We start from the raw sequence: 24,236 nt of genomic DNA on the forward strand, positions 1-24,236 counted from the left end.
CACTCAGTGAGTGTGTTTAACGAAACCGAGACTTTTTAACGTATCCAGTCCCCGATCCAATCGCTAATCTTAAAATACGCGCGGATGGTGGTAAATTAGTAATGACTATCATATTAATATAATTTAGGACTATTAATTGTTTCCTTGTATAATCGGTGTCTGCATACACGTAAGTTATTTTTATTTTTTTAAGAAGATCGAGTTAATGTAGGCTATATGTAGTTCTGTATTTTGACAGAAGGCCGGCTATTTTGAGACTTAGTAATAGAAACAATCATAATAATCATGGCCTAAATGTCTATCATTATTATAATGACCTAGTATTTTAAGACCATATCATCATTGATGACACACGGGTTACGGTATGATCTTATGATGGTAGCAACAGCAGGGAAGTGAGTGTAATTTGTCACTCTTCCTGGCAAAAAGTATGATGCATTAGGTAGCGTTATGATCCTTATCTAACAGTTGAATTGAAAGACGGACCAAAAACTGGAAGAAACATTTAAGACTAAGAGATTTGCTGATTCGAGGCGCGGACGTGTCGTTATTGTTTTATCTTTCATAATACATTGTTTATAGAGCTTACGGACCCGTTACTTGTGGATTTTAAATTCTGATGAATAGGCTACCCCTTCTAATGGAACGAACTATTCAAGCAGTTCAGTATTCGCTCGAGTCCGTACACATATTGCTACGTGGAAGGCAAGTGAGGTCCTACCATGGGTAAGAACAAAATATCAAAGCATGTGCATTACATTATAATATAATAATGTTATTGAAGATAACACTTTTGTCAAGTTCGGTTTTCTTGTGGTTGTCCTAACCCAAAAACCGAACTAGAACCATTTTCTGCAAAAACGTTCCAAGTTTCAATCCTTTCCATTTGATATATTTTTAGAGGAAATATTTTCTCATCTCAAATCCAATAATTCTTGCTTATGTCAGAATATTTTAAATACAAATAAGAAATTAATTATATAAATAAGACTTTTTATGAAGGGCATATATATAGCTCCCGTGTACATAGAGGGAAAACTTTTAGAGTACAGTACAGTAGTGAAATCAATGTACTAGTGAGCCCTCTATAAAAAAAACTGAGAGGCGGCCTTGGTCACGTGGCAGGTCAAATTAAGGTCATATAACGCCATATTGGGTGAGTTTTTTTTCGCTCACAAAAACGAAGAATAACACATTTTGTTGAAGTATTCAATATAAAAACAACATTTTTTTGAGATTCTAAAAGGATATAATTGGTGAAATTCATCTTCCAGCATGTCTGGGCAGAGTGTTTATGACCGTGTGGTTGCTGCAAAGCACACAATCACCGGTTCCGATCTTGACAAGTCTGTCTGCAAAGCTACGACGGAAGAAATTATGGGACCGAAGAAAAAGCATCTTGACTGTGAGTAGGCCTATGGCTTATGCTTCTTGTCATCTGCATTCCGTTACTTACCTTTGATAGAATGACCTTCTACATTATACATTTAAATATTGATTGGGTAGTAGTCTTATGAAACTAAGGTTAACACGAACATCTAATAATAATAACCCCAAGAAAAATCGAAAATATTATAAACGAACACAAAAAAGTCAAAAAAAAAAAATGTGTGAACCGTTGTGTGTTTTGTTTGTGGTTAGGCCTATGTTTTTGCCGATGAGAGAAATATCTGAAAGTTTTAATGGAACGTTTGTGAAAATTCATAGTGTGCTACCCTACATTAATTATGTAGGCCTATCCTATGTTCGAATTCTGTTTGTGTACAAAAATGTGTGATAAAAAGTTTAGGCCTAGGCCTAGCCTATCTTTCAGTTCAGGACTGCTAAATGAATGTCAAAAGAGCTCCTGAAAACCAGTATATGCTAGGCCTAATCCTATACTCTAGTCGCCTCAGTTTTATTTAGTTAAACAAAAATCTGGATTTTTTATAAATCTGAATTTTTATTTTATAACTTTTTACTAAAAAACTGAAACATTTATTTATCGTGGCTAGAATCCAACCATAAAAATTCAAAGCAATGTAAAAATCAACTTTGGGAGTAGTACTAAAATGAGAATGCGTTTCAACCCAAATTTGGGGATGGGGGTTTAGAGTGAGGATTGGAGGTGGCTGGGTACAATGGTAAATCTCAAGCCACCACCAGCAATGAATTTGAACTTATTATTTTGGGAGTCACTTTGTTTTCGCAGACTTCTTTTCGGGGAGGCGACTATTAATTATAATTTCATTTCTGACAACATCTTTGTAGGTTTCTGCAGGTTTTTCAGATGCTTAATGGTTTACTGTGCTAAACTGTCTTATTGTCTTAAGCTCTGTCTACACTATAAAACTAATTTGACTAAAAAAGTGTGCTGATGTGCCCAAATATGGTAGTGATATACCCAAATATGGTAGTGATATACCCAAATATGGTAGTGATATGACATCATCATGTCCATATATGGGCAAATCACTTAAGAGTCTGATAATGTAGCCAGAGTTTTCAACCATAAAATGCATTTACCTGTTGATATTGAACCACTGTACTGTGTGTAGCTACTTATGTATGCTAACAGTTCTTAGCCTTGGTATTGAGATGGTTCCAGTACATTACAGTAGAAGCATTGATCTGTCCACAGGTGTAACCACTCTCCAGGTTGTTTCCATGTGAACCTTCAACTTTTTATTTCATCTTGTATAACTTCCCGTTAACAACTACAGTAAATTGAAAGATTTTGATGCTGGTACAGGAAGTACTATATTTAGGAAAGACATATTATGTCCACTATTGTTATGCAAATTAACAATAACATTTATTATTAATATTATGCAACAATACAAAAATATAAGCTTGGTTCCCACTACAGTAGGACACAATGTACTGACGTTCTCGTACTGTAGCACACATGATTTGATCAATAAAAATTTAAATAAATTTATTGCTTGTGTTACATCTTTAAGTTGTGTCCTTCTAGTAAAAATCTAACTCTGAGTTATTCTTCTTATACTGTAGGAATTTTTTTGTCAATAAAAAGTTATTTATTTATTTAATACTTTCTTATTTATATAGAAATTAAATCACAAATTCCTTTCCTAAATTCAGTAGGGCTAGGCTAATGCATTTCCTTTGCCAAATATAATTAAGGAACTACCTCAACAGTTTGTTTACCATGACACATGAGGCCATGACATTCATGTTGTCTGGAATCTAAACACTATCGATCTTTCTGTAAACATGTGTGGAAGGGGCAGGGGACGAGGGGTATGGATTACAGTATTTCTAGACAAGATTTGAACCAATGATTTTGAAATATTAATAAACTCTTACTGGATTACCATGATTACCGTATTCATTCTTTAGTTCTATAACAAATCGTTATGTACAGTATCACAGTTAATGGCTAAAGCTCTGTCTACACTATCAAACTAGTTTGACAAAAAAAGTGTGATGTTCCCAAATAGGGTAGTGGTATGCTCAAATATAGTAGTGATATGACATATTCTGTATATAATATGGGCACATCACATGTTTTTGTCACATAAACAGACCTTGATTTATAAATATAAGAGGAGAGCTCCTAATGGCTCTCCTCAATATGTTGAGGAGAGCCATTATTTTGATTAAGTATCCGAGGCACAGGCCCACCATGGTTGGGCCTGTGGCGAGCCGAATTTTGATTATTGACACCTCTAGATGGCCGGAAATGGTACTCTCGCACGTAAAATTCATCGTAGGTCATTGTTCTCTGAACGTAGTCCAACGATGTATTGTTATAATTATCTACGCGTCGTTCGTAGGGTTAGTAAACACCATTGTCATCACCTTTAGAAGCATGGACAATGCAAACAAACAATGTATTGTTTGCTATTGCTAATTAAAATCCTATCTAAAGATAGTAGACATCAATTTTTGTAGCCACCCTAGCTAGGCCTACGCATCGGTATCCTAATTTGGACGGAAATCCGCCGACGAGACGACATCGGGTCCGTGGACCTCAGCTCACGCAGAGAGAGAGTCGAGGCTATCTAGTCTAGTTTCGGTGGCCTAATACACTATAAATTATTTAATCCTACCTTGGGTTAGCGAATTATAAAAACAACGACACCTAGCCTAGGCTAGGACACCAACAAAATATATGCAAAATAAATGTATATTCCATATTAATTACTATAAGATTTAACATAAAGGCTTAAGCCTTTTAAAATGATTACGACATGTGTATAAGAAAAGGCCCGACCAGAATTTGGAGGGGAAAACATGTGAGCAGGATCAGAGAGTATTATGTTTCATGTCATGTGACACAAAATCCAGGTACACGATCTTAATTACTGTTTATCGTCGGCAGCCACCCTCTCGTACTAAGTTTAAAAAAAAACATGTGAGATGTTGCGGTAAAGCAGAGAGTATCGCGTTTCATGCCATGTGACCAAAAAAACTAGGTCTGTATAATTACGGTCTTCAGTCGGCAGTCTTTTTGAGCGACCGATTGAACGCTCTGATACTATATTTAGAATGAATTGTTTACGATATTTTTCTCGCAACATCAAAGATCGTAGGCGCGCCTAGCCTATCGGGGGTAGCCATAACAAAGATCGTTGTATTTGGGGTTAATCATTATATATATTTTTATGACGCACTGTAACAGGTTGGGGAGCGCTATTTTAGGCGCTCATTTGATCGTTTTCAGGAGCGCCAAGGAGCGTCAGCGCCATGGCGCTCCTTGGCGCTCCTGAAAACGAACAAAGGAGCGCCTAAAATAGCGCTCCCCAACCTGTTACAGTGCGTCATAAAAATATATATAATGATTAACCCCAAATACAACGATCTTGTAAATGACTGTACACTCAACACACTTTTCATTGTTACACACTGTAGCTGAATCACTCAGCCACCAGCTATAAGGTATTGCCATACCCAAAATAAATGAATCAAACAATATAGTGGGAGGTTTTATTTGTAACGTGTGATCAAACAATGGTTTGATTGTTTAATGATGATGTCATTGTCAATGAAACTAAAAGCATATTGACCTGTTTCTATATTTGGAGATTGTATGTGGGAATCATGTCAAAGATATTCTACTGCAGTTTGTAATTGCAGTATCTAAATTTTTCACATCAATTGGAGTAATTTTATTAATTGTTTGTACCAGTCATTACAAGCAACTGAATGACTACGCTTAATTAACCAAAAAAAACCTTGGTAAATAATTGCATAAAATAATTAAAAGAGTAAACATGGTCCCTAAAGCTTGGTTCTTACTAGAGACACAACGCAAATGAATTGACCAATGACAAATGACAGTTTGAATAATCAATTGCTTCTCATTGGTCAGCTCACTCCTGTTGCGTGTACGGCCTTGCGTTGCATATCTAGTGTGAACCAAGCATAACTATAAATTTCTGTGTTTTTAATAATAAAAAGCAATAAAACAGATATGATATTCCTCTACCCCACACAATTTACTATCTGTAGTACGGTAACTACAGTACCATCATTACTAACTACAGTACAGTATTACTTATTCTAAAACTGGAATTCCTCCCACACAGACATCAATACAATGCTTACTGCTCTGTATTGTAATCCTCTAGAGATTAGGATATTAACTATTCCTGTTCTATTTACTATATTTGGGTGTGAACATTTTTCTCTCTAAAAAAAAACCACATTTTATTAGACCAGTGAGGCTGGAATAAATATATATTTTCAGATTAGGATAAAAAAAAAGAAATTTCATTTAACCAAATTAACTTAATCATTATGAAAAAAACATGTCTGTAGAAATACAGTACGTATAATACTATAGTACATAATAGATACTAGGACTTCTAATATTAATTTTTTTTAATATGTCAATTTTGGTCTCTAGTTAAAATCAATTTGGAGTATATTTGATGAAAAAACTACATTTTGATTTTAAGTTCAATTTTAATACATAATTTAGGGATCATGCAAAAAACTATAAAACTATTTTTTTACTTAAGTCAACTTTAATACATGATTTAGTTTGTTTTAATGTACTGTACATTAACAGTATATATGAGGCAAGCACTGCAATAACAGTGTGTATGATTACCCAAACAAGATTGCTAAATAATAAACAGATTAAAGAATAAATAAATGTAAAGGTCGTTATTACAGTAACTGCAGTAAAATATTTTCGACATTGTCCCTAATTAACGGGATTAATTATGAAAAAGAGTTTTTTTTTACTTTTCCTTTTATTTTAGCCACTTTGCCAGCTAGCTTTCATTTTCAAACATTGGAGATATTTTAAGGAGGAGTCAATTAATTAGTGATAAATGTAGTTAACAAGTTCAAAGGTCAAATCCCACCACCAGTTAATGCTTGAATTACCTATAGCGTTGTACATACTGCTGGCATCATGTGTTTTAAGAATGTTGCTAAGTAGGCACATTACAGACTAATGGCTGTTCGGAATGCTGCTAATGAAAATGTTAGTCTCTAAACATTTTAGGACGTTATCGTCGTTGTATCTTTCCTGTTTAAAAACGATAAAGCGACATGGCGTAATTGTAAGAGATCCTGTAAAATAAAGTAGGCATTGGTTTTTTGTGAGAACATGTGGCGCAGTTTGTTGGACGTTTGTCTACTGATTGTAAGATTGAGGTTCGAATCCAACTCTTGCCGCATTGCTTGTATCCTTTAGGCAAGATACTTTACTTATGTTTGCCTCTCTCCATCCAGGTGTGTAAATGGGAACACAGTTAAATTAAGACACAGCTTTGCGCTGATTACTAGCTGCATTATGGGAGTTATGTTTCCATACGTGTTTGATCCACAAAAAAAATGACTGGGATAATAATGTTCAGCGCTAAGAGGTTTCATATAAATCCAGGATATTATTATTATTTATACTGTAGACTTGTTTGCTTTACCCTCATTGCCTCATCCTTTGGATGGAACGTAAAGCAGGTGGTCTAGTGTACAGTCAGTATAAGCTGAATGAATGCATGATAAAAAACTTGGTTTACATGTTGCTAGCCTAAAGTTATCCAGACAATAACAAATCCTGGTTGCTAGCCTAAAGTTATCCAGACAACAACAAATACAGGTTGCCAGCTTAATGTTGTCCCTGAGACAACAACAACAATTTCTGGTTGTTAGACTATAGTATACCCAGACAACAAAATTCCTGGCTGATAGCCTAACGTTATCCAGACAACATCAACAAATCGTCGTTGCAGAGTCTAGATCCAATTTAGTTAAAATCAATACTTCATTTATTAACGTTTGTAGCTATAATGAACTGCTTAATATGTTAAGATAACATCACATCCCTTACAGTTACATAGCAAATAATTTAGGGTACTTCTTCAAAAAGCCGCCTTGTAAAATTTGAAATTGTACATTATGAGGGTTTTCATATGCAACATTTTTATAATAAATATATATAATATTATTTCATTTTTTTTTCTGATCAGAGATTATCAAATTCTAACTACAGTATATTGGAAATAGAGAAAACGCAAAGTTACACTTACAGTAAACAATATTGTTTTTTTTTTTTTTTTGCATTTGTGAAAACAAATTTCGTTTTTTATTCAGTTTAGTCATGGGCGGATCCTGGATTTCTTAAATGTGGATTTCTAACATAATTAGGCTGTCAAAAATAGATTTTTTTTAAATAGTTAATTAGTTCAGTTTAGCTTTCATGAAATGAAAGGGTGACCCAAGTTCTACCCCCTGGATTCACCCCTGTTAATTACATAACATTGACAAGAATAAAAGGAAAACCAAACTGTATATATTAAGGATATTTGTGAATATTTATAGTAAATAGAAAATTATCTAACAATCTTTATAGACAATACTGTACTTCATCATCATAAAATGTCTCATTGAGTCATAATAATGTTGTATTACATAACATTTCTTTTTGAACAACCAAAAATAGTATAAGCGAACTTACAGTACGTTTCGCTTATACTATAAGTTCGCTTATACTATTTTTGGTTGTTCAAAAAGAAATTTTATGTAATACCTATTCCACAACCAGATGAAATTCTTCCAACAATAATGTTGTAGTAGTCTATATCGTGCCTAGCTTACTGTACCTGTATAAACCGACAATAGCCTGTGCTCTCCAGAGGGAGGGCTTTAGATACGAAAGTGAAAATGATGACGGTGGTACGTTGGTACGTTCCCACATGAGGGCTTGGTTGCGGACTGGTCCATTATAATACAGGGGTGTTCTAGAAACTTTTCACTTTCGTATCTAAAGCCCTCCCTCTGGAGAGCACGGGCTATTGTCGGTTTATACCGGTAAGCTAGCACTCATAAACTATTAACACCACTACTTGTTCGTGTATTTTAAAGTAAGCAGCCATGGCGCTCAAGTTTGATTGGCCAATACATTAAGTACAAACAAGCAATAGTTTTGTAACTGATAAGATTTTGATGCGAGACAGGACTTGAACATTGGACCCTGGGCTTGGTAATGTAGCAGTACGGTAAATTATTAACAACATTTTAAAACACTTAACAGTAAAATTGATTGGTCAGGTGTTTGCTCTGATGTACAGTAATTTGTGAACATACATGCAAGTAATTTTTAGGGATTTGAACCCACTGCTTTAGCCTGCCATTTATATTACAGTAAAACCTTCCTTTTGATATCCCTATTCAGTAGACACTTTCACTTGAAACAACGCAAGGCAATATATGCTTACTGTAAACATCCAGGCCAATATATACAGGTATAGGCACACCTTTATTTATAATAATCACATTTTAACATGAAGAAAAATTTAATTCAACAAAGAATTTCCTTTGTGGTTTAATTTTAATAAGTCTATGTACATTTGTTAATATTTTCCTCTGTACATAGTTAGCTCTTCCAAAATTCAAAAATTATACATAATGTATGTGCTATTGTGATTGCTGCTATAAATCAGCTTAGAAATACTGCTAAACACACTTTGTTAGGTCAAACCAGAAGGTGTCCCTTATTACTGTGGGGGTTGGTTCTACTACAGGTTGAGTAAACTACAGTACTCTTCGGGGGACCCCTATTAAGGAGTCATTTTGCTGGGTCTAGCCTGAATGTGTCCTCTTAATACGGTTCTACTACTGGTAATACAAGTAAAACTACTACAGTATTCTGGGGACCCGAGCCTGAAGTCCCCTTAAGCATGGTTCCCACTAGAACACAACGTATTGCGGAATCACAAGTGGGAACCGACGACGTAACAGTGCTACAAACATCGCTACGGGAAATCAAATCAGTTCGATTTCAACAACGCAAGGCAAAAAGAACACCGGAAAATATAGTATAGCGCGTACTCAAAGGTACGGTCTAGTCAATTATTGCATTTGCTTATGTTGCGTTATGTTGCGTAGCTAGTGGGAACCAACATTTAATCAACGTTCTACCGTAATTATGTAAAACTAAAATTAACTAACTAACACTAACAGTGCATCATTTTACCAATTTATTTTAAGTTAATACAAACTGTCAAGGTTATATTCTGTGGGTGTGTATTGTACCATTCAGTTCTAATAAAGGATATATCAAAGTCTAGTCATCGAACTATTGTATTTAAATCCTAAATATAGAAAATGCTATGAAAAAAATCTCTTTCACTTTTTATAAAGAACAGAATATAAAAGCTAATACCAATACACATTTTTAACAGAATACAATGTGAATTCTTTTGTTCTTCGTTTTAATATTTGTAATTATCTTTGAACCGGAAACTTATTGTATATCGTGAACACAGGTTAATTGATAACTCTATTTGATAGTAACACCAAGTACTACAGTACAGAAAGAAATTACTGCTTCGTATCTACGCGTAGGCTTTCGTAGGTAGATCGTAGGTAGAACGTAGGTCATTGTTCTCTCATACGATGTATTGTTTGTAGCCTACGATGTATTGTTTGTAGCCTACGATGTATTGTTCTCTCCTACGATGTATTGTTCGTAGCCTACGATGTATTGTTCGTAGCCTACAATGTATTGTTCTCTCCTACCTACGATGTATTGTTCGTAGCCTACGATGTATTGTTATGAAATCTAGGCTACGCCTCGATCGTAGGGTGGTTCGTAGAAGCATGGACAATGCAAACAAACAATGTATTGTTTGCTAATTAAAATCCTACAAAGATTAGTAGGTCAATTTTTGTAGCCGCCCTACGCATCGGTTATCCTAATTTGGACGGAAATCCGCCGACGAAACGACATCGGGCCGGTGGACCTCAGCTCACGTAGAGAGAGTCGAGGCTAGGCCTAGCCTGTTTCGGCAGCCTACACTATAAATTATTAAATTTATTTCTACCTTGTTGGGTTCGCGAATTATAAAAACAACGACACCTAGGCTAGGACACCAACAAAATATATGCAAAATAAATATATATCCCATATTAAGATTTAACATACATAAATAGGCCTTTTAAAATGATTACGACATGTATAAAGAAAAAGGCCCGACCAGAATTTGGAGGGAAAAACATGCGAGCTGAGCAGTTTAGAGAGAGTATTACAGTATGTTTCATGTCATGTGACACAAAATCCAGGTACACGATCTTAATTACTGTTTTATCGTCGTCAGACGGTAGCCACCCTCTCGTAGAGCTCATACTTAGTAAAAAAAACATGTGAGAGATTGCGGTAAGCAGAGAGTATCGCGTTTCATGCCATGTGACCAAAAAAAAAACTAGGTCTGTATTAATTACGGTCTTCTGTCGGCAGTCTTTTTGAGCGACCGATTGAACGTCCTGATGCTATATTTAGAATGAATTGTTTACGATCTTTTTTTCTCGGCATCGTTTCTGGATAGGACGTTCGCTATATTATGTTTATGTTGGCCTGTTCCTTGCGGTTCACCTGTGTTGGATCGTGTCTCTCTTATTATACATCGTGGGAAATTTATATTTATATTCGCCGTTGAGTAGGTAAACACGCACGAAGGAAAATATTACGATTAAAAAATATTATTTATTTTTTATTAATTTACAACTTTGTCCTCCGCCAATTAAATTTAACACATTAATTTCACACCTTACTTCACTAAGAACATCGTAGGGTTGTTTATTTAGGTTACGAACTCCCTACGAAGTTCAGAACGTAGCTCATTGAAAGTTGTTTATTGAGGTTACGAAGCCAAACAATGGAACCTACGAAGCCAACAACGTAGCCTACGTTCTATCTACGAAGCTACTTTGTAGGTAAAGTTGCAGTATTTTCTTTCTGTACTGTAGTACTAGTAAACTACAGTACAATATAGAACACAAAGTGAATAATAGGTTTACAGCTAATAGGGCGATTTCAATTTGTGATGACCTATGACCTAAGCATGTTGTGTCGTAGGTCATCGGCCTTGAATCCACCAAAACTGTGTCGCGGAATCGAGCGAGAAAGTGCATACGCACAATGAATTAACATGATGTACAGTAACTTGTCCTACAGCGTAAGATCGAAAGCTCCATAAGAATGGGTGTACAGTATTTGACCTCTCAGCGACCTTAATGTGTAAACGTGGAATTCTATGTTGTGCAAATATAGTACAGTAAGAAGCGTATCCTTTTCCAGGCTGCCTCAAACCAAGATTAGGGTTTAATTTCAGATACATAATTAATCTAATTAATTCCCTAAGAATAGTGGATTTTGAATAGAAGACATCCAGGTTAATTAAATTAACATTGTGTTTAATAACCAAAGAAGAATGAATTAATTTTTTTTATTTATTTTTTTATTTTATTCGATTGAATAAAATAAAAAAATAAATAAAAAATAATAATTCTACTGCAGTAACAACAATTTTATGTATGATTTAAGTTTGTTTCAGTGTAGAACTTTATGAGGTATTATGATTATCCCAAGAGTTTCCTAAATAATTTTAGTTGTCTATATCGTGCCTAGCTTACCTGTATAAACCGACATAGCCCGTGCTCTCCAGAGGGAGGGCTTAGATACGAAAGTGAAAAGTTCCTGGAACACCCCTGTAATATAATTAATATGTAATTACTGCGGTAACTGCAGTAGAATATTTTGACATGGTCCCTATGAAAACAGAGGATTATTAGGCTCTGTCTACACTATTAAACTATTTTGACTAAAAAAGTGTAGTGATGTTCCCAAATATGGTAGTGATATGATATGATCATGTCCATACATGGGCACATCACATTTGATAATGATAGTGTAGACAGAGCTTTACAGTATACTCAAATTGAGTTTATTAATGAAATTTTTTTGAAAATCTATTTATTCAATGAAAAATGAATTTATTATTTTGCTTTTTCAGATTTAATGCATTGTTCAAATGCGCCACAAATTAATATTCCAGAACTTGCTGATAAGCTAACGAACAGAGCACTAAGTCAAAATTGGGTTGTGGTGTTCAAATCACTTGTAACATGCCATCATTTGATGATATATGGTAACGAAGTAAGTAAACTGCAAGTCTATGTTTCATTTAGTAGAATAGAATGAATTACTGCAGCAACATACATTACTGCAGTTTATAGAATTACTGTCATCAACAATAGGCCTACGGTTTTAATAGAATGTACTGTAAGTAATTATCATTACAGCCATAATGTAATGAATTCAATGAATCAGTTGCAATGCATTACTGCAGCAACATATAATTACTGCAGTAACATATAATTTTATTGATAGCAACATATATTACTACATAATAATGCCACTGACAAAATTTGAAATTAGAATACTGTATTCCATACTAATGGAAGTTACAAAGATTATAAAGTACTATCAAATAATAACATAATAATTATCTTCAGAAGTATACGCACGGTATACATTATGCTTGACTTACAGTAGTTATAGAGTGAACATACAGTACAGTACAGTTAGCATTATGCTTGACTTAGTTATAGAGTGAACATACAGTACAGTTAACATTATGCTTGACTTTGTTATAGAGTGACCATACAGTTAGCATTATGCTTGACTTAGTTATAAAGTGAACATACAGTTAGCATTATGCTTGACTTAGTTATAAAGTGAACATACAGTTAGCATTATGCTTGACTTAGTTATAAAGTGAACATACAGTTAGCATTATGCTTGACTTAGTTATAGAGTGACCATACAGTTAGCATTATGCTTGACTTAGTTATAAAGTGAACATACAGTTAACATTATGCTTGACTTTGTTATAGAGTGACCATACAGTTAGCATTATGCTTGACTTAGTTATAAAGTGAACATACAGTTAGCATTATGCTTGACTTTGTTATAGAGTGACCATACAGTTAGCATTATGCTTGACTTAGTTATAAAGTGAACATACAGTTAGCATTATGCTTGACTTAGTTATAAAGTGAACATACAGTTAGCATTATGCTTGACTTAGTTATAGAGTGAACATACAGTTAGCATTATGCTTGACTTAGTTATAGAGTGAACATACAGTTAACATTATGCTTGACTTTGTTATAAAGTGAACATACAGTTAGCATTATGCTTGACTTAGTTATAGAGTGAACATACAGTTAGCATTATGCTTGACTTAGTTATAAAGTGAACATACAGTTAGTATTATGCTTGACTTAGTTATAAAGTGAACATACAGTTAGCATTATGCTTGACTTAGTTATAGAGTGAACATACAGTTAGCATTATGCTTGACTTAATTATAAAGTGAACATACAGTTAACATTATGCTTGACTTTGTTATAAAGTGAACATACAGTTAGCATTATGCTTGACTTAGTTATAAAGTGAACATACAGTTAGCATTATGCTTGACTTTGTTATAAAGTGAACATACAGTTAGCATTATGCTTGACTTTGTTATAGAGTGACCATACAGTTAGCATTATGCTTGACTTAGTTATAAAGTGAACATACAGTTAGCATTATGCTTGACTTTGTTATAAAGTGAACATACAGTTAGCATTATGCTTGACTTTGTTATAAAGTGAACATACAGTTAGCATTATGCTTGACTTTGTTATAAAGTGAACATACAGTTAGCATTATGCTTGACTTTGTTATAAAGTGAACATACAGTTAGCATTATGCTTGACTTTGTTATAAAGTGAACATACAGTTAGCATTATGCTTGACTTTGTTATAAAGTGAACATACAGTTAGCATTATGCTTGACTTAGTTATAGAGTGAACATACAGTTAGCATTATGCTTGACTTTGTTATAGAGTGAACATACAGTTAGCATTATGCTTGACTTTGTTATAGAGTGAACATACAGTTAGCATTATGCTTGACTTTGTTATAAAGTGAACATACAGTTAGCATTATGCTTGACTTAGTTATAAAGTGAACATACAGTTAGCATTATGCTTGACTTAGTTATTGAGTGAACATACAGTTAGCATTATGCTTGACTTTGTTATAAAGTGAACATTGATTTCTCTATTAGCTACTGTAGTACAGTATTAATGACATATTATGCATCCTATAGAACTATATATTGTAGAATATCAGAGCTACAGTAAAGGTTAAAGGTTAATGAGATGCACCAATTTTGAAATATCCCTTGTTTACAAAAAAACATGACTTTTGCATTCTGCAAGCTTCTTATTAAACTAACCATTTAAAAGAAAATAACCCACTCTGAAACTTAAATTTTGATTTAAGGCAATAATTTGTTGTTTTTTTTATAGAATTTGTTGATTTTAATATGTTTACAATTATAGTACAACTGTACGATTAAAAATACAAATATGTACTGTATGTTACAACTAATAACTACACAAGAAAATTGTATGCCATCCAATTTCAGATTTATTTTATGTATCTACTGCATACAGTAATGTTATTAATTTATTAAATTTAATTAACAGAAATTGATACAGTATATAGCAACAAGAAATGTGGACCTGAATTTACCAAACTTTCTCGATAAAACTGGAGTGCAAGGTAAAGAGGCATTTTTACAATTTTTAAATACCATTCTCCAAATAAAGATACTAATAATAATACCTTATATCCTCTGGTATAATCCCACCCTCCTAGAACACAAATTTGGCCTGATTTCAAGGGTGTGGGACTACACCCTTGAGAAAACCCTGGTTTCAGGAAAAAAATGAAAAAAACTCATCTGAACTGAATGGAGAGAGGCCTACATCCAGACCAAAAGTCAATACTGGGACTATACCCAGGGATATGCCTATAAAATAAGACTTAAAGTAGTGGAGGGGGGCGGGGATTAGACCTGAAGTGGGATTATACCTGAGGATATAAGTTAATAATATTAATATTGAACATTTATAAAGTGCCATTTAAAATATTACATTAATATTGTCTTGCTCAGCGTTTCATTAACATACCTCATGGAAGTTCAAAGGGGTTAAATCAATATTCTGCAGTAAACAAAATGTAGTTAACTGCAGTAGAATATTTTTGACATGGTCACTATAGTTTTGGAATTACTGAATAAAATTATATTCTTCCAATATTAAAATTATTTACTTTATTTAAATACATTAATAATATTTCTCTCATCCTTTCATTATGAACATGTCTCATGGAAAATTCAAAGGCTAAATCAATACTCTACAGTAAACAATACTGCAGTTACTGCAGTTACTGCAGTAGAGTATTTGTTACATAAGTCCTTTAGGCTTCAAATTACTGAATAAAATGTTATTCTTTCAATATTATTAATATTATAAATTACCGCATTTAAAGATGTATTGTCCCCCAAAATCATGAAAAATAAAGATTTATAAAATCAGATTTTGAATATATGTAGACCATTTTGCAGTTTTAATGAAGTTATTTACGTCCATAAGAAAAAATAGAAAAAAATAATGATGTTACTTATAAAAAGACAAAATGAACAGTTAAATCAAACTAAAAACACATTGGCTGGCAACCCATTTGACTATTTAAAAAAAAAATTACATTTTTTTCTGGTAAATAAATTGTTTTTTTATCCGATTTCTACAAAAATGTTAAATTATTTTTTTATGGGGGGAAATGACATGTGTATGTCTTTAAATTAATACATTAATAATATCTCTCTCAGCGTTTCATTAAACATGTCTCATGGAAATTCAAAGGCTAAATCAATATTCAACAGTAAACAATGAATAAGCAAGGCCCCGCCAGATTAGTCAGCCACAATGTACTATTGCAACACGGTCACACTGAAAACCGTTCACATTCAATAAAAATATTAAATATGCAGAAGTAACAAGAAAAAGCCATTATGGTTGTTAGTAATGTGTAGTCTATGCCACTAAAGTCAGTAATTTCTGTCTAATAGTTAGTAAGTAACGCATAATGCAATGTAATTATTATAATTCATATGAAGTGTATTATTTCTAATGGCATTATTTCTAAATTTCTAAAACATTAATTTGATTTTAGAATTTGTCCATTTGAAAACAAATATGATAATATTAATTATTGTAACAAACACTGATTATCCTTCATATTTGAATAAAGTAATTGATTATAAAAAATATAAATTAGGAATTAAATAAATTGTATCACGGTTCGAATATTTAAGGACTTATCTACATGATTAAAATATATTAAATTACCGTATATCCTCCGGTATAATCCCACTTCTGGTCTAATCCCACCTCCAGGCCTTGTCTTTTAAGGCGAGCGAGTATGATCACTCACTAAACACACTCCTAATCTGCCCTTGAGGTGTGCGATCGACAACACGCTTAAATTTGGTAAACTTCTACACACTAAAATACAAACAGCACACCTACAGCACCCCTGAATGTATTGAGGAGTGCAATTTGTAGCACATTTATAATTTTCATACTGTAAGACCAGACCTGCACCTTACTCCACTTTATGTCTAATATCACAAACAGGCATATCCTCAGGTATAGGCTCAGTATTGACGTTTGGTCTGGATGTACTGTAGGCCTCTCTCTAGCCAGTTCAGATGAGTTTTTACAAAAAGAAATGCTTCATAATCATGTTTTTTCTGAATTAGGGATTCCCTGGGTATAGTCTCCACCCCAAAGTGGGCCAAATTTCATTTTCTTGGGGATTGGGATTATATCATAGGATATACGGTAATTGTTATTAAATTATAACTCAAAGCAAACTACATAAATATTGTTAATTAATAATTTTACTTAGAGGGAAAGTTTTGATAACAAAACAATAATTGTAAAACATGATCCAAATTAAAAATGACATTTTGATATGGTCCCTTCATAACTGGTAATTGATATCAACAATGAAACAAGTCATGTAATATTAAGTGAGTCATATACAAATAGTTTGTTCACCTCGCATCTTTCATACAAAATACAAATACATACAAGGCTTTGATCTAGGAATAAACCTTAAGCTTTGTCTACACTATCAAACTATTTTGATAAAAAAAAGGTGTGATGTGCCCTAATATGGTACAGTAGTGATATGCCTAAATATAATTAGTGATACAACATCATCATGTCCATATACAGTACTGTATGGGCACATCACATTTTTTCTTTCACATAAAGTTTGATAGTGTAGACAGAGCTTTAAAATGAATCTAAATAAATTATGAAAATGACACACAAATTAATATACAAATTAATGTATAATAATAATGTATTCATGTAAAACCCTTGGTTGATGATTCAGATTATTTTTTAATTAAACTCAAAAAATATCTTAATAATATCTTTGTGGTCACAAAAAAAGAAAGGTTGTTATTATACTGTAGTAACAATTTCATTTATATTTCAAATGCAGGGAATAATTGTGTTATACTACATACACTGATTATGACAACTGTATTTATATTGTACAGTATACTATACTTATTCATTGTTTTTTTATAATGTTAAAACTATGTTAATTGTGGATACTTTAATTAAATAAATAATTTTGAAAATCCATCATATCTACCTACATTTTATTTATAATTATTGATTTTATTATATATCTTAATAATATGTCTTTGTGTTATTATTTTTACGTGCTTTATATAGGATATGAAATGTCTACATATATCAGAAGATATGCTAAATACGTGAATCAGAAAGCGGTCTCCTACAGACAGGTCGCGTTTGATTTTTGTAGAGTGAAAAGAGGGTAAGTATAAAAATAATAAGACGGAAAAAAAAGTGGTGATTGTGACCATTAAATTTTAAGTGCAGTCAACTCTTTTAATACTGGGCTGTCAAAAAACTGGAAACTTTCCCAAAACCAGACTTTTGTTGAAAGAACCCATTTTCTTTGTTACCATTAAAAGCAAATTTAGATTAGGCCTAATAATAATATTCTGGATTTATATACAGTAGCGCCTAATGTTGTGAAACCTCTAAGCGCTGAAAGTTATTACCCCAGTCATTTTTTTTTTATCAAACGTGTATGGAAACATACTCCCATAATGCAGCTAGTAATCAGCGCAAAGTTGTGTTTTGATCTAACCGGTTTCCCATTTATACACCTTGGTGGAAAGAGGCAAACATAAGTATCTTGCTTAAGGATACAAGCAATGCGGCGAGAGTTGGATTCAAACTTCGATCTCGCGATCAGTATGAGAATGTCCAACACACTGCGTGACACGCCCTTGGAAACCTGACAAAATTAACTTGAAAACCATACATATTTGGTCAGCCTAAGGGTGTCCGGTATTGGGAGAGTTGACTGTACTACCATTTTCATTTTAACATGGCTCTGTTAGTGCCATCATATCTTCTGAAGGAAAAATAAAATGCTGTGAATTTGTGTAGAAAATGAGTGATGAAATGGAGTAGTTAATCAATGAGTGGATTGTAATGAAAGCAAATAGCAAGCTGAGCAGACACTTCATACGTATTCCTATCTTTAGACACAATGCGATGCTTATTTGTATGATATCTCAAGCTGTGAATAACTACGGTACTGCACAGTATCCTCTTCAGATTCCACTGTTGCAGCCAGGTTTATTTCTGTTTAATTCTCAAGATTTCTACTTACCATTTTTGTTTATGTGTAGTTTTAAATTTAATGTTGTATTCAATTTTTATCATATTTGTTTTTATAGAAAAGAAGATGGATTGTTGAGGTCCATGCATACAGAAAAGGTACATGACTTTATATTTTAGTATACCATAAGGGATCATATCAACATTATGTTACTACGCGATAAAGCTAAATCTAAAGCTACAGGTATTCCGCTGCAGTCCCTGGCAAAATTTGTTTACTGTACATCACTAATAAAATCAGTCTTTAAAAAATAAAAAAACTTTTCTGGTCATTGATGTAAATTGATAGCAAGCAATTAAACCTATTGAAATTAAGGTTCTGTTTCTGCTGCATAAAAATAACCTGTTTAAAAACGGTGTGAATAAATTAACCCAAATTTCTTGGACAATTTTTTGGTAGCCGGTTAGATGGCAGCGCAAAATAACCGATTAAAAACACCCATTCAATTCGGTGTTAGGATACATTTAACTGGTTATCACTGCGCAATTTTGAGCTGCAACACAAAATAACAGTTATTTGATTGAAAGCTGCTGACCATGAGTCAACTATACTGCAGTAACGTTTGAATTAACTGCCAGGACCAATTGCATTTTGGGTAATTCTAATGATTTTTGTCAACGACCACCCACTGATTTAAACGGTTATTTTGCAGTAAAAATTTAGCAGAAATGCAGTCAATATAAAAATTACATTTTAAATAAACGGTTTATTTAGCGCTATGCAGCAGAATCAGACCTAAAACCCCCTGGGATTATGCTAATGACAGGTGTTACTTTTTTGCAAACAGTGTTATTGAATTTACTAATTAAACATCGGCCTGCTACAAAATTACTAATCGGAAAACACAGTGCTGTATCTCCATATGACATTTGACCAGTATCATAGAAAAATTCTGTAATACAGTGTCCCATGAGTATCACATGTGCTGCCTATATCGTGGAAGGTTAGGTTAAACACATGTGATGTTGTATCACAGGAGTTTCTTTGATACTGGTCAAATTGTAGATATAGCATAATCGGCTATCAGAAAATGTAATATTTAACTGATTATGTTTTCAATAGAATTGAAATGAAATAAATCGTAATAAAGTTACTCGGTAATTGAAATTCATTCTGGTTTACCTTAGCCTTAAATACGATACTCAGATTTTTCTCACTAGGATGGTAATCCGTAACCTTAAGCCTTGCTAAAATAAGATTAATTTCACAGATTTATATTTTTGCTACGGCAATACACTACTGTATAATAAAACCATTGTAGACATTTATATAGAGGTCCATTAAATTTAGACATGGTTTTAGTATAGGTTTTGTCATTTAAATGCTGATTGGTCACTACAGGGTCATAGGTTAAGTGAATTGATGATAAAAAAAGAGTAAGAGATTTTTTTTTGATTTTTTAGCTGTTGAAAACACTACCCATACTACAGGACCAGCTGGACTGTCTACTGGAGTTTGAGGTCTGTTCAAATATAATTTATTGTAATTTTCTTTTCTAAATTTTACATTATAGATGTATTATCTCCCGAAACATGAAAAAATAAAGATGAAAAAAATCAAACTATGAATAGGCCATTTTGTAGTTTTAATAAAGATATTCACTTTAAAAATGTATTGTCCCCCAAAATCATGACAAAATAAAGATTTATAAAATCAAACTTTTAATAGGCCATTTGCTGTTTTAATGAAGTTATTCACTTCCATAGAAAAAAATATTTCACTTTTTTTTTTTCACTAAATTAATTTTAACCAAAAACCATTGTATGACAGACAATTTAAGTACTTTTTGCTTTTAAATTACATTTGTTTCAGGTAAATAATTTTTTTTTCTGATCTAGTTTTTTGTCAAAGTGAATAACTGTTAGTGACATTAAAATGGCATATTCATCACATTTTTTTAAATTTTTAAAATAGTCGTTTTAAGGGGACAATACTGTATTTTTATTTAAAACAAACACCCTCCTTTCCTCCAGACAAGGCGATATTTCTGTAGATTAAGGTTTTATCAGAAATAGTTTTGATCCAATTTTGTGTCAAAGTAAAATAATAATGTGATAATTATACAAGATACAAGATAACTTTATTGTTTTTCTCATCGCAACTTAATATAAAAATAGATAAAATCATTAAAATGTTAAAACACAAAGTAAAATACACAGTACTGTAAAATATGTACAGATAACGGATAAATGCTATCAGGTGTTCCCAGGTGTTCGAAAATACAATTATTTGTGTTTGTCATTATTACAGTATATTTAAATATGCATTGTGTTATGTAATAATGGCCTGTTTAATGCAACATGATGGTAGCTACAGTGGTAGCCACTTTTTTTGTTACTCACTTTAAGTCTGAAATACTGTAGACCTTAACAATTCCAAAGCCTTGCGTACTACATTAAAGTTGTATCCTAGCAACAGGATATTTATGCATTATCAGTACTAAAAGTGTCTAATGCTCGTTTATTCATAATAAGTAATTTATTAAGGTTACACAGAATGTTGTTGACATTTGTATGAATGCTGTATGTCGAAATAGACAAACTGTATGGCGTTTTGATTATTTTACAACTTGTACTTTATTTATTAGAATCGTAAAAGTAAATAACATATTAAAATTGAATAGGCCTATAGCAAATGGTAATTCATGGAAAGAAAAACAACAATCTATATTGTGCCTAGCTTACCTGGATAAACCAAAAATTGCCCATGCCCTTCTCAAAAGAGAGCTATGATATGTATAGCATTTTGATTATTTTACCACTTACTTTACTTACTTTATTTATTGGAATCGTAAAAGTAAATAACAGATTGAAATTGAATAGACTTATAGCGAAGGGTAATTATTAATTGAAAGAAATACAACAATCTATATTGTGCCTAGCTTACCAGGATAAACCGAAAATTGCCCATGCCCTTCTCAATGGAGAGCTATGATCCATGAACATCCTTCTACAGTGCATTTTCCAGGGCATCATTTATAAGGAGCGCCTGCGCGACCGCGCTCCTCCGCGCTCCTCAACAGGCTTCGAGGAGAGCAATTTATCGCGCTCCTTAATTTTCAAAATAGAGCCTAGCTTTTGACAGTGTTGATTTTTCTGTCAAGAGGCCTAAAAACACGTGGATTTTTAAAAGTTAAAACCAATCTAGGCCTAGGCTAATAATATATAAGCTAAGTTATAAAGCTACAAGCCTAATGGCAGTCCCTCGTTTTTAAGGATCGCGAGCGCGATCGCAATCAACAACCTTCGAAAAGGAGAGCAATTCATCGCGCTCCATCTCACAGTGCGATGTACCAACAAAGGGGATTCCCCTGCCTGCGCGCATTCGATTCAAGGGCGAGTTTACTTCATCGCCTCATAGTGCAACCAGTACGGTGTCATAGAAACACCTCCTTTACAGGAAGATCATGTCCCAACCAATAATTTTTCCCTTTATGTTTTTATGGAACGAGTTAATAAAATATATTTAATTTTAAAAGGAAACATTAATATAGGAGGGCCTAAATATAATGTTTATTATTTAAAAAAGCTTAGCTGCTGGTTGCTTTAATTATGTCATTTTGAAGATGGATTATTTCTTCGAAAGTTCTAACCAATTTTGGTCACTCAAATCCTCCTCAAAACACGTGCTGACGTGTGACGTCAGCATCTTCTAGAAGCTCTCTCAGCCCTCCCCTATTGTGCGTGCGCCCATGTGTGACACATGTAAACACGATCAAATATCTTTCTTAATTATTTTAAAATGACACTTTGTAACTTATTATCAATATTTTAATGGCTGTTGCATGTTAGAATTGTATAATTTATGAATTGCAGGTAAATACTTTTCAGGTTTTCTGTCTGATTTCTAGGCCAACAAGCTAGGCTAGAAAAGCTAGGCTAAAGGCATATAGTTGGCCAGGACAGGATTCTCCAGGCTCCTGAAACCCAATCTACCCAGGCAGGCCATAAAAAAAAAATTGGCTTGAGTTTTTTTTACTGTAGAATAATACGATCCCCACGGAAAATATTGTGTGTAAAGGTGGGTGTGGGGGATTTTAGGGGAGAGGTACAGTATACATTTGTTGATATTTGAGGAGAGCGATTTAAAATTTTTGCAAGGAGAGCGAATTGCTCTCCTCGGTGATTTGAGGAGAGCGATTTGTTGCTCTCCTGGGTTTTGCATACGTGATGCCCTGATTTTCATAATGATCATTGAAGATTTGAACCCAGTACTATAAGGCTGAAAGGCGAACATCTACACCAAGCATTTTGAATGCAAAAAGCAGAAGTACATCTGAGTGTACTGTAATTATTGGATCATAGTGCTTTTACAGAGTCATGTGTTCTGTTATGTCAGGGTTTTGCTTGAATGTTCGCTTTAAAAAAGTGGTTTGAGTAATTCACACTCTTTGTGTATGAACATTACAAACATATAATGGTTAAATGCATCTAGATACATTTTAAAATTAAAGATGTATTGTCCCTCAAAAACATGAAAATTAAAGAATAATTTAATCAGACTTTAAATAAGTTGTTTTGTAGTTTTAATACATTTAATCACTTCCATAGAAAAAAAAATGTTTTCACCTATAAAATGACAAAATAAATGGTTAAATTCAACCAAAAACCCATTGGCTGGCAGTGGCAGCCAATTTGAATATTTTTTGCTTTAAATTGCATTTTTTCAGGTAAATAATTTTTTTTTTTTATCCAATTTTTGGTCAAAGTGGTTGACTATATGTGACATCAAAATAGCATATTCAACCAAAGAATAATTTTTTCAGGATAATATATGTAACGTTTTTATCATTTTTTTTGTTGCAGGTAAACTCATCTCAACTTTCGAATGGCGTTATTACCGGTTGTTTCATGCTACTTTTTAAAGACTGTATTCGATTGTTTGCTTGTTATAACGATGGCATCATTAATCTTCTAGGTAAGACAACCCGAAAGATGAAAATAACAGAATTTAAATCCTAAATGTCAACGCATTTTGTCTGTAAAACTTAAGAACATAACTATTATTCCGGTGAAATAGGTCTATTATTCTTACCTGGATTGATAAAAGAAAACATTAGTCTGAAATCCGAGAAAGAATTAACATATTTTTACATTTGTTTTGCAGAGAAATTTTTTGAAATGTGTAAAAAGGATTGTAAAGTTGCATTGGACCTATATCAGAAATTTCTCATCAGAATGGACAAAGTTTCCGAATTTCTAAAAGTAGCAGAGGTAAATATTTTTTTTGTTTTTAAATTAATTTTTTTTTTTTTCCAGAAAAGTAAAATTATAATAAAGAATGCACTAAAGATTTAGATATATTATGCTTTTGGTACAATTTACTTTGTGTAAATGCTCACATTGCATGGTAAAT

At 33.0% G+C, this 24,236-nt stretch overlaps 1 protein-coding gene across 10 annotated transcripts in view; it reads left to right on the top strand.

The window, feature by feature from the left end:
- Positions 1 to 1,157: 1,157 nt before the first annotated feature.
- The window catches only part of LOC140055266 (phosphatidylinositol-binding clathrin assembly protein LAP-like), a 57,105-nt gene continuing 34,026 nt past the window's right edge, over positions 1,158 to 24,236 (top strand). For all 10 annotated transcript variants that reach the window (XM_072100561.1, XM_072100560.1, XM_072100562.1 and 7 more), the window contains exons 1-8: positions 1,158 to 1,405; positions 12,255 to 12,397; positions 14,786 to 14,861; positions 17,900 to 18,002; positions 18,940 to 18,979; positions 20,285 to 20,341; positions 23,687 to 23,798; positions 23,988 to 24,094. In XM_072100561.1, the coding sequence (XP_071956662.1) occupies positions 1,276 to 1,405; positions 12,255 to 12,397; positions 14,786 to 14,861; positions 17,900 to 18,002; positions 18,940 to 18,979; positions 20,285 to 20,341; positions 23,687 to 23,798; positions 23,988 to 24,094 (768 nt within the window). In that variant the 5' untranslated portion in view covers positions 1,158 to 1,275. The remainder of the gene's footprint in view (positions 1,406 to 12,254; positions 12,398 to 14,785; positions 14,862 to 17,899; positions 18,003 to 18,939; positions 18,980 to 20,284; positions 20,342 to 23,686; positions 23,799 to 23,987; positions 24,095 to 24,236) is intronic.

Source organism: Antedon mediterranea, chromosome 7, assembly GCF_964355755.1.
Source record: "Antedon mediterranea chromosome 7, ecAntMedi1.1, whole genome shotgun sequence".
NCBI lineage: Eukaryota > Metazoa > Echinodermata > Crinoidea > Comatulida > Antedonidae > Antedon > Antedon mediterranea.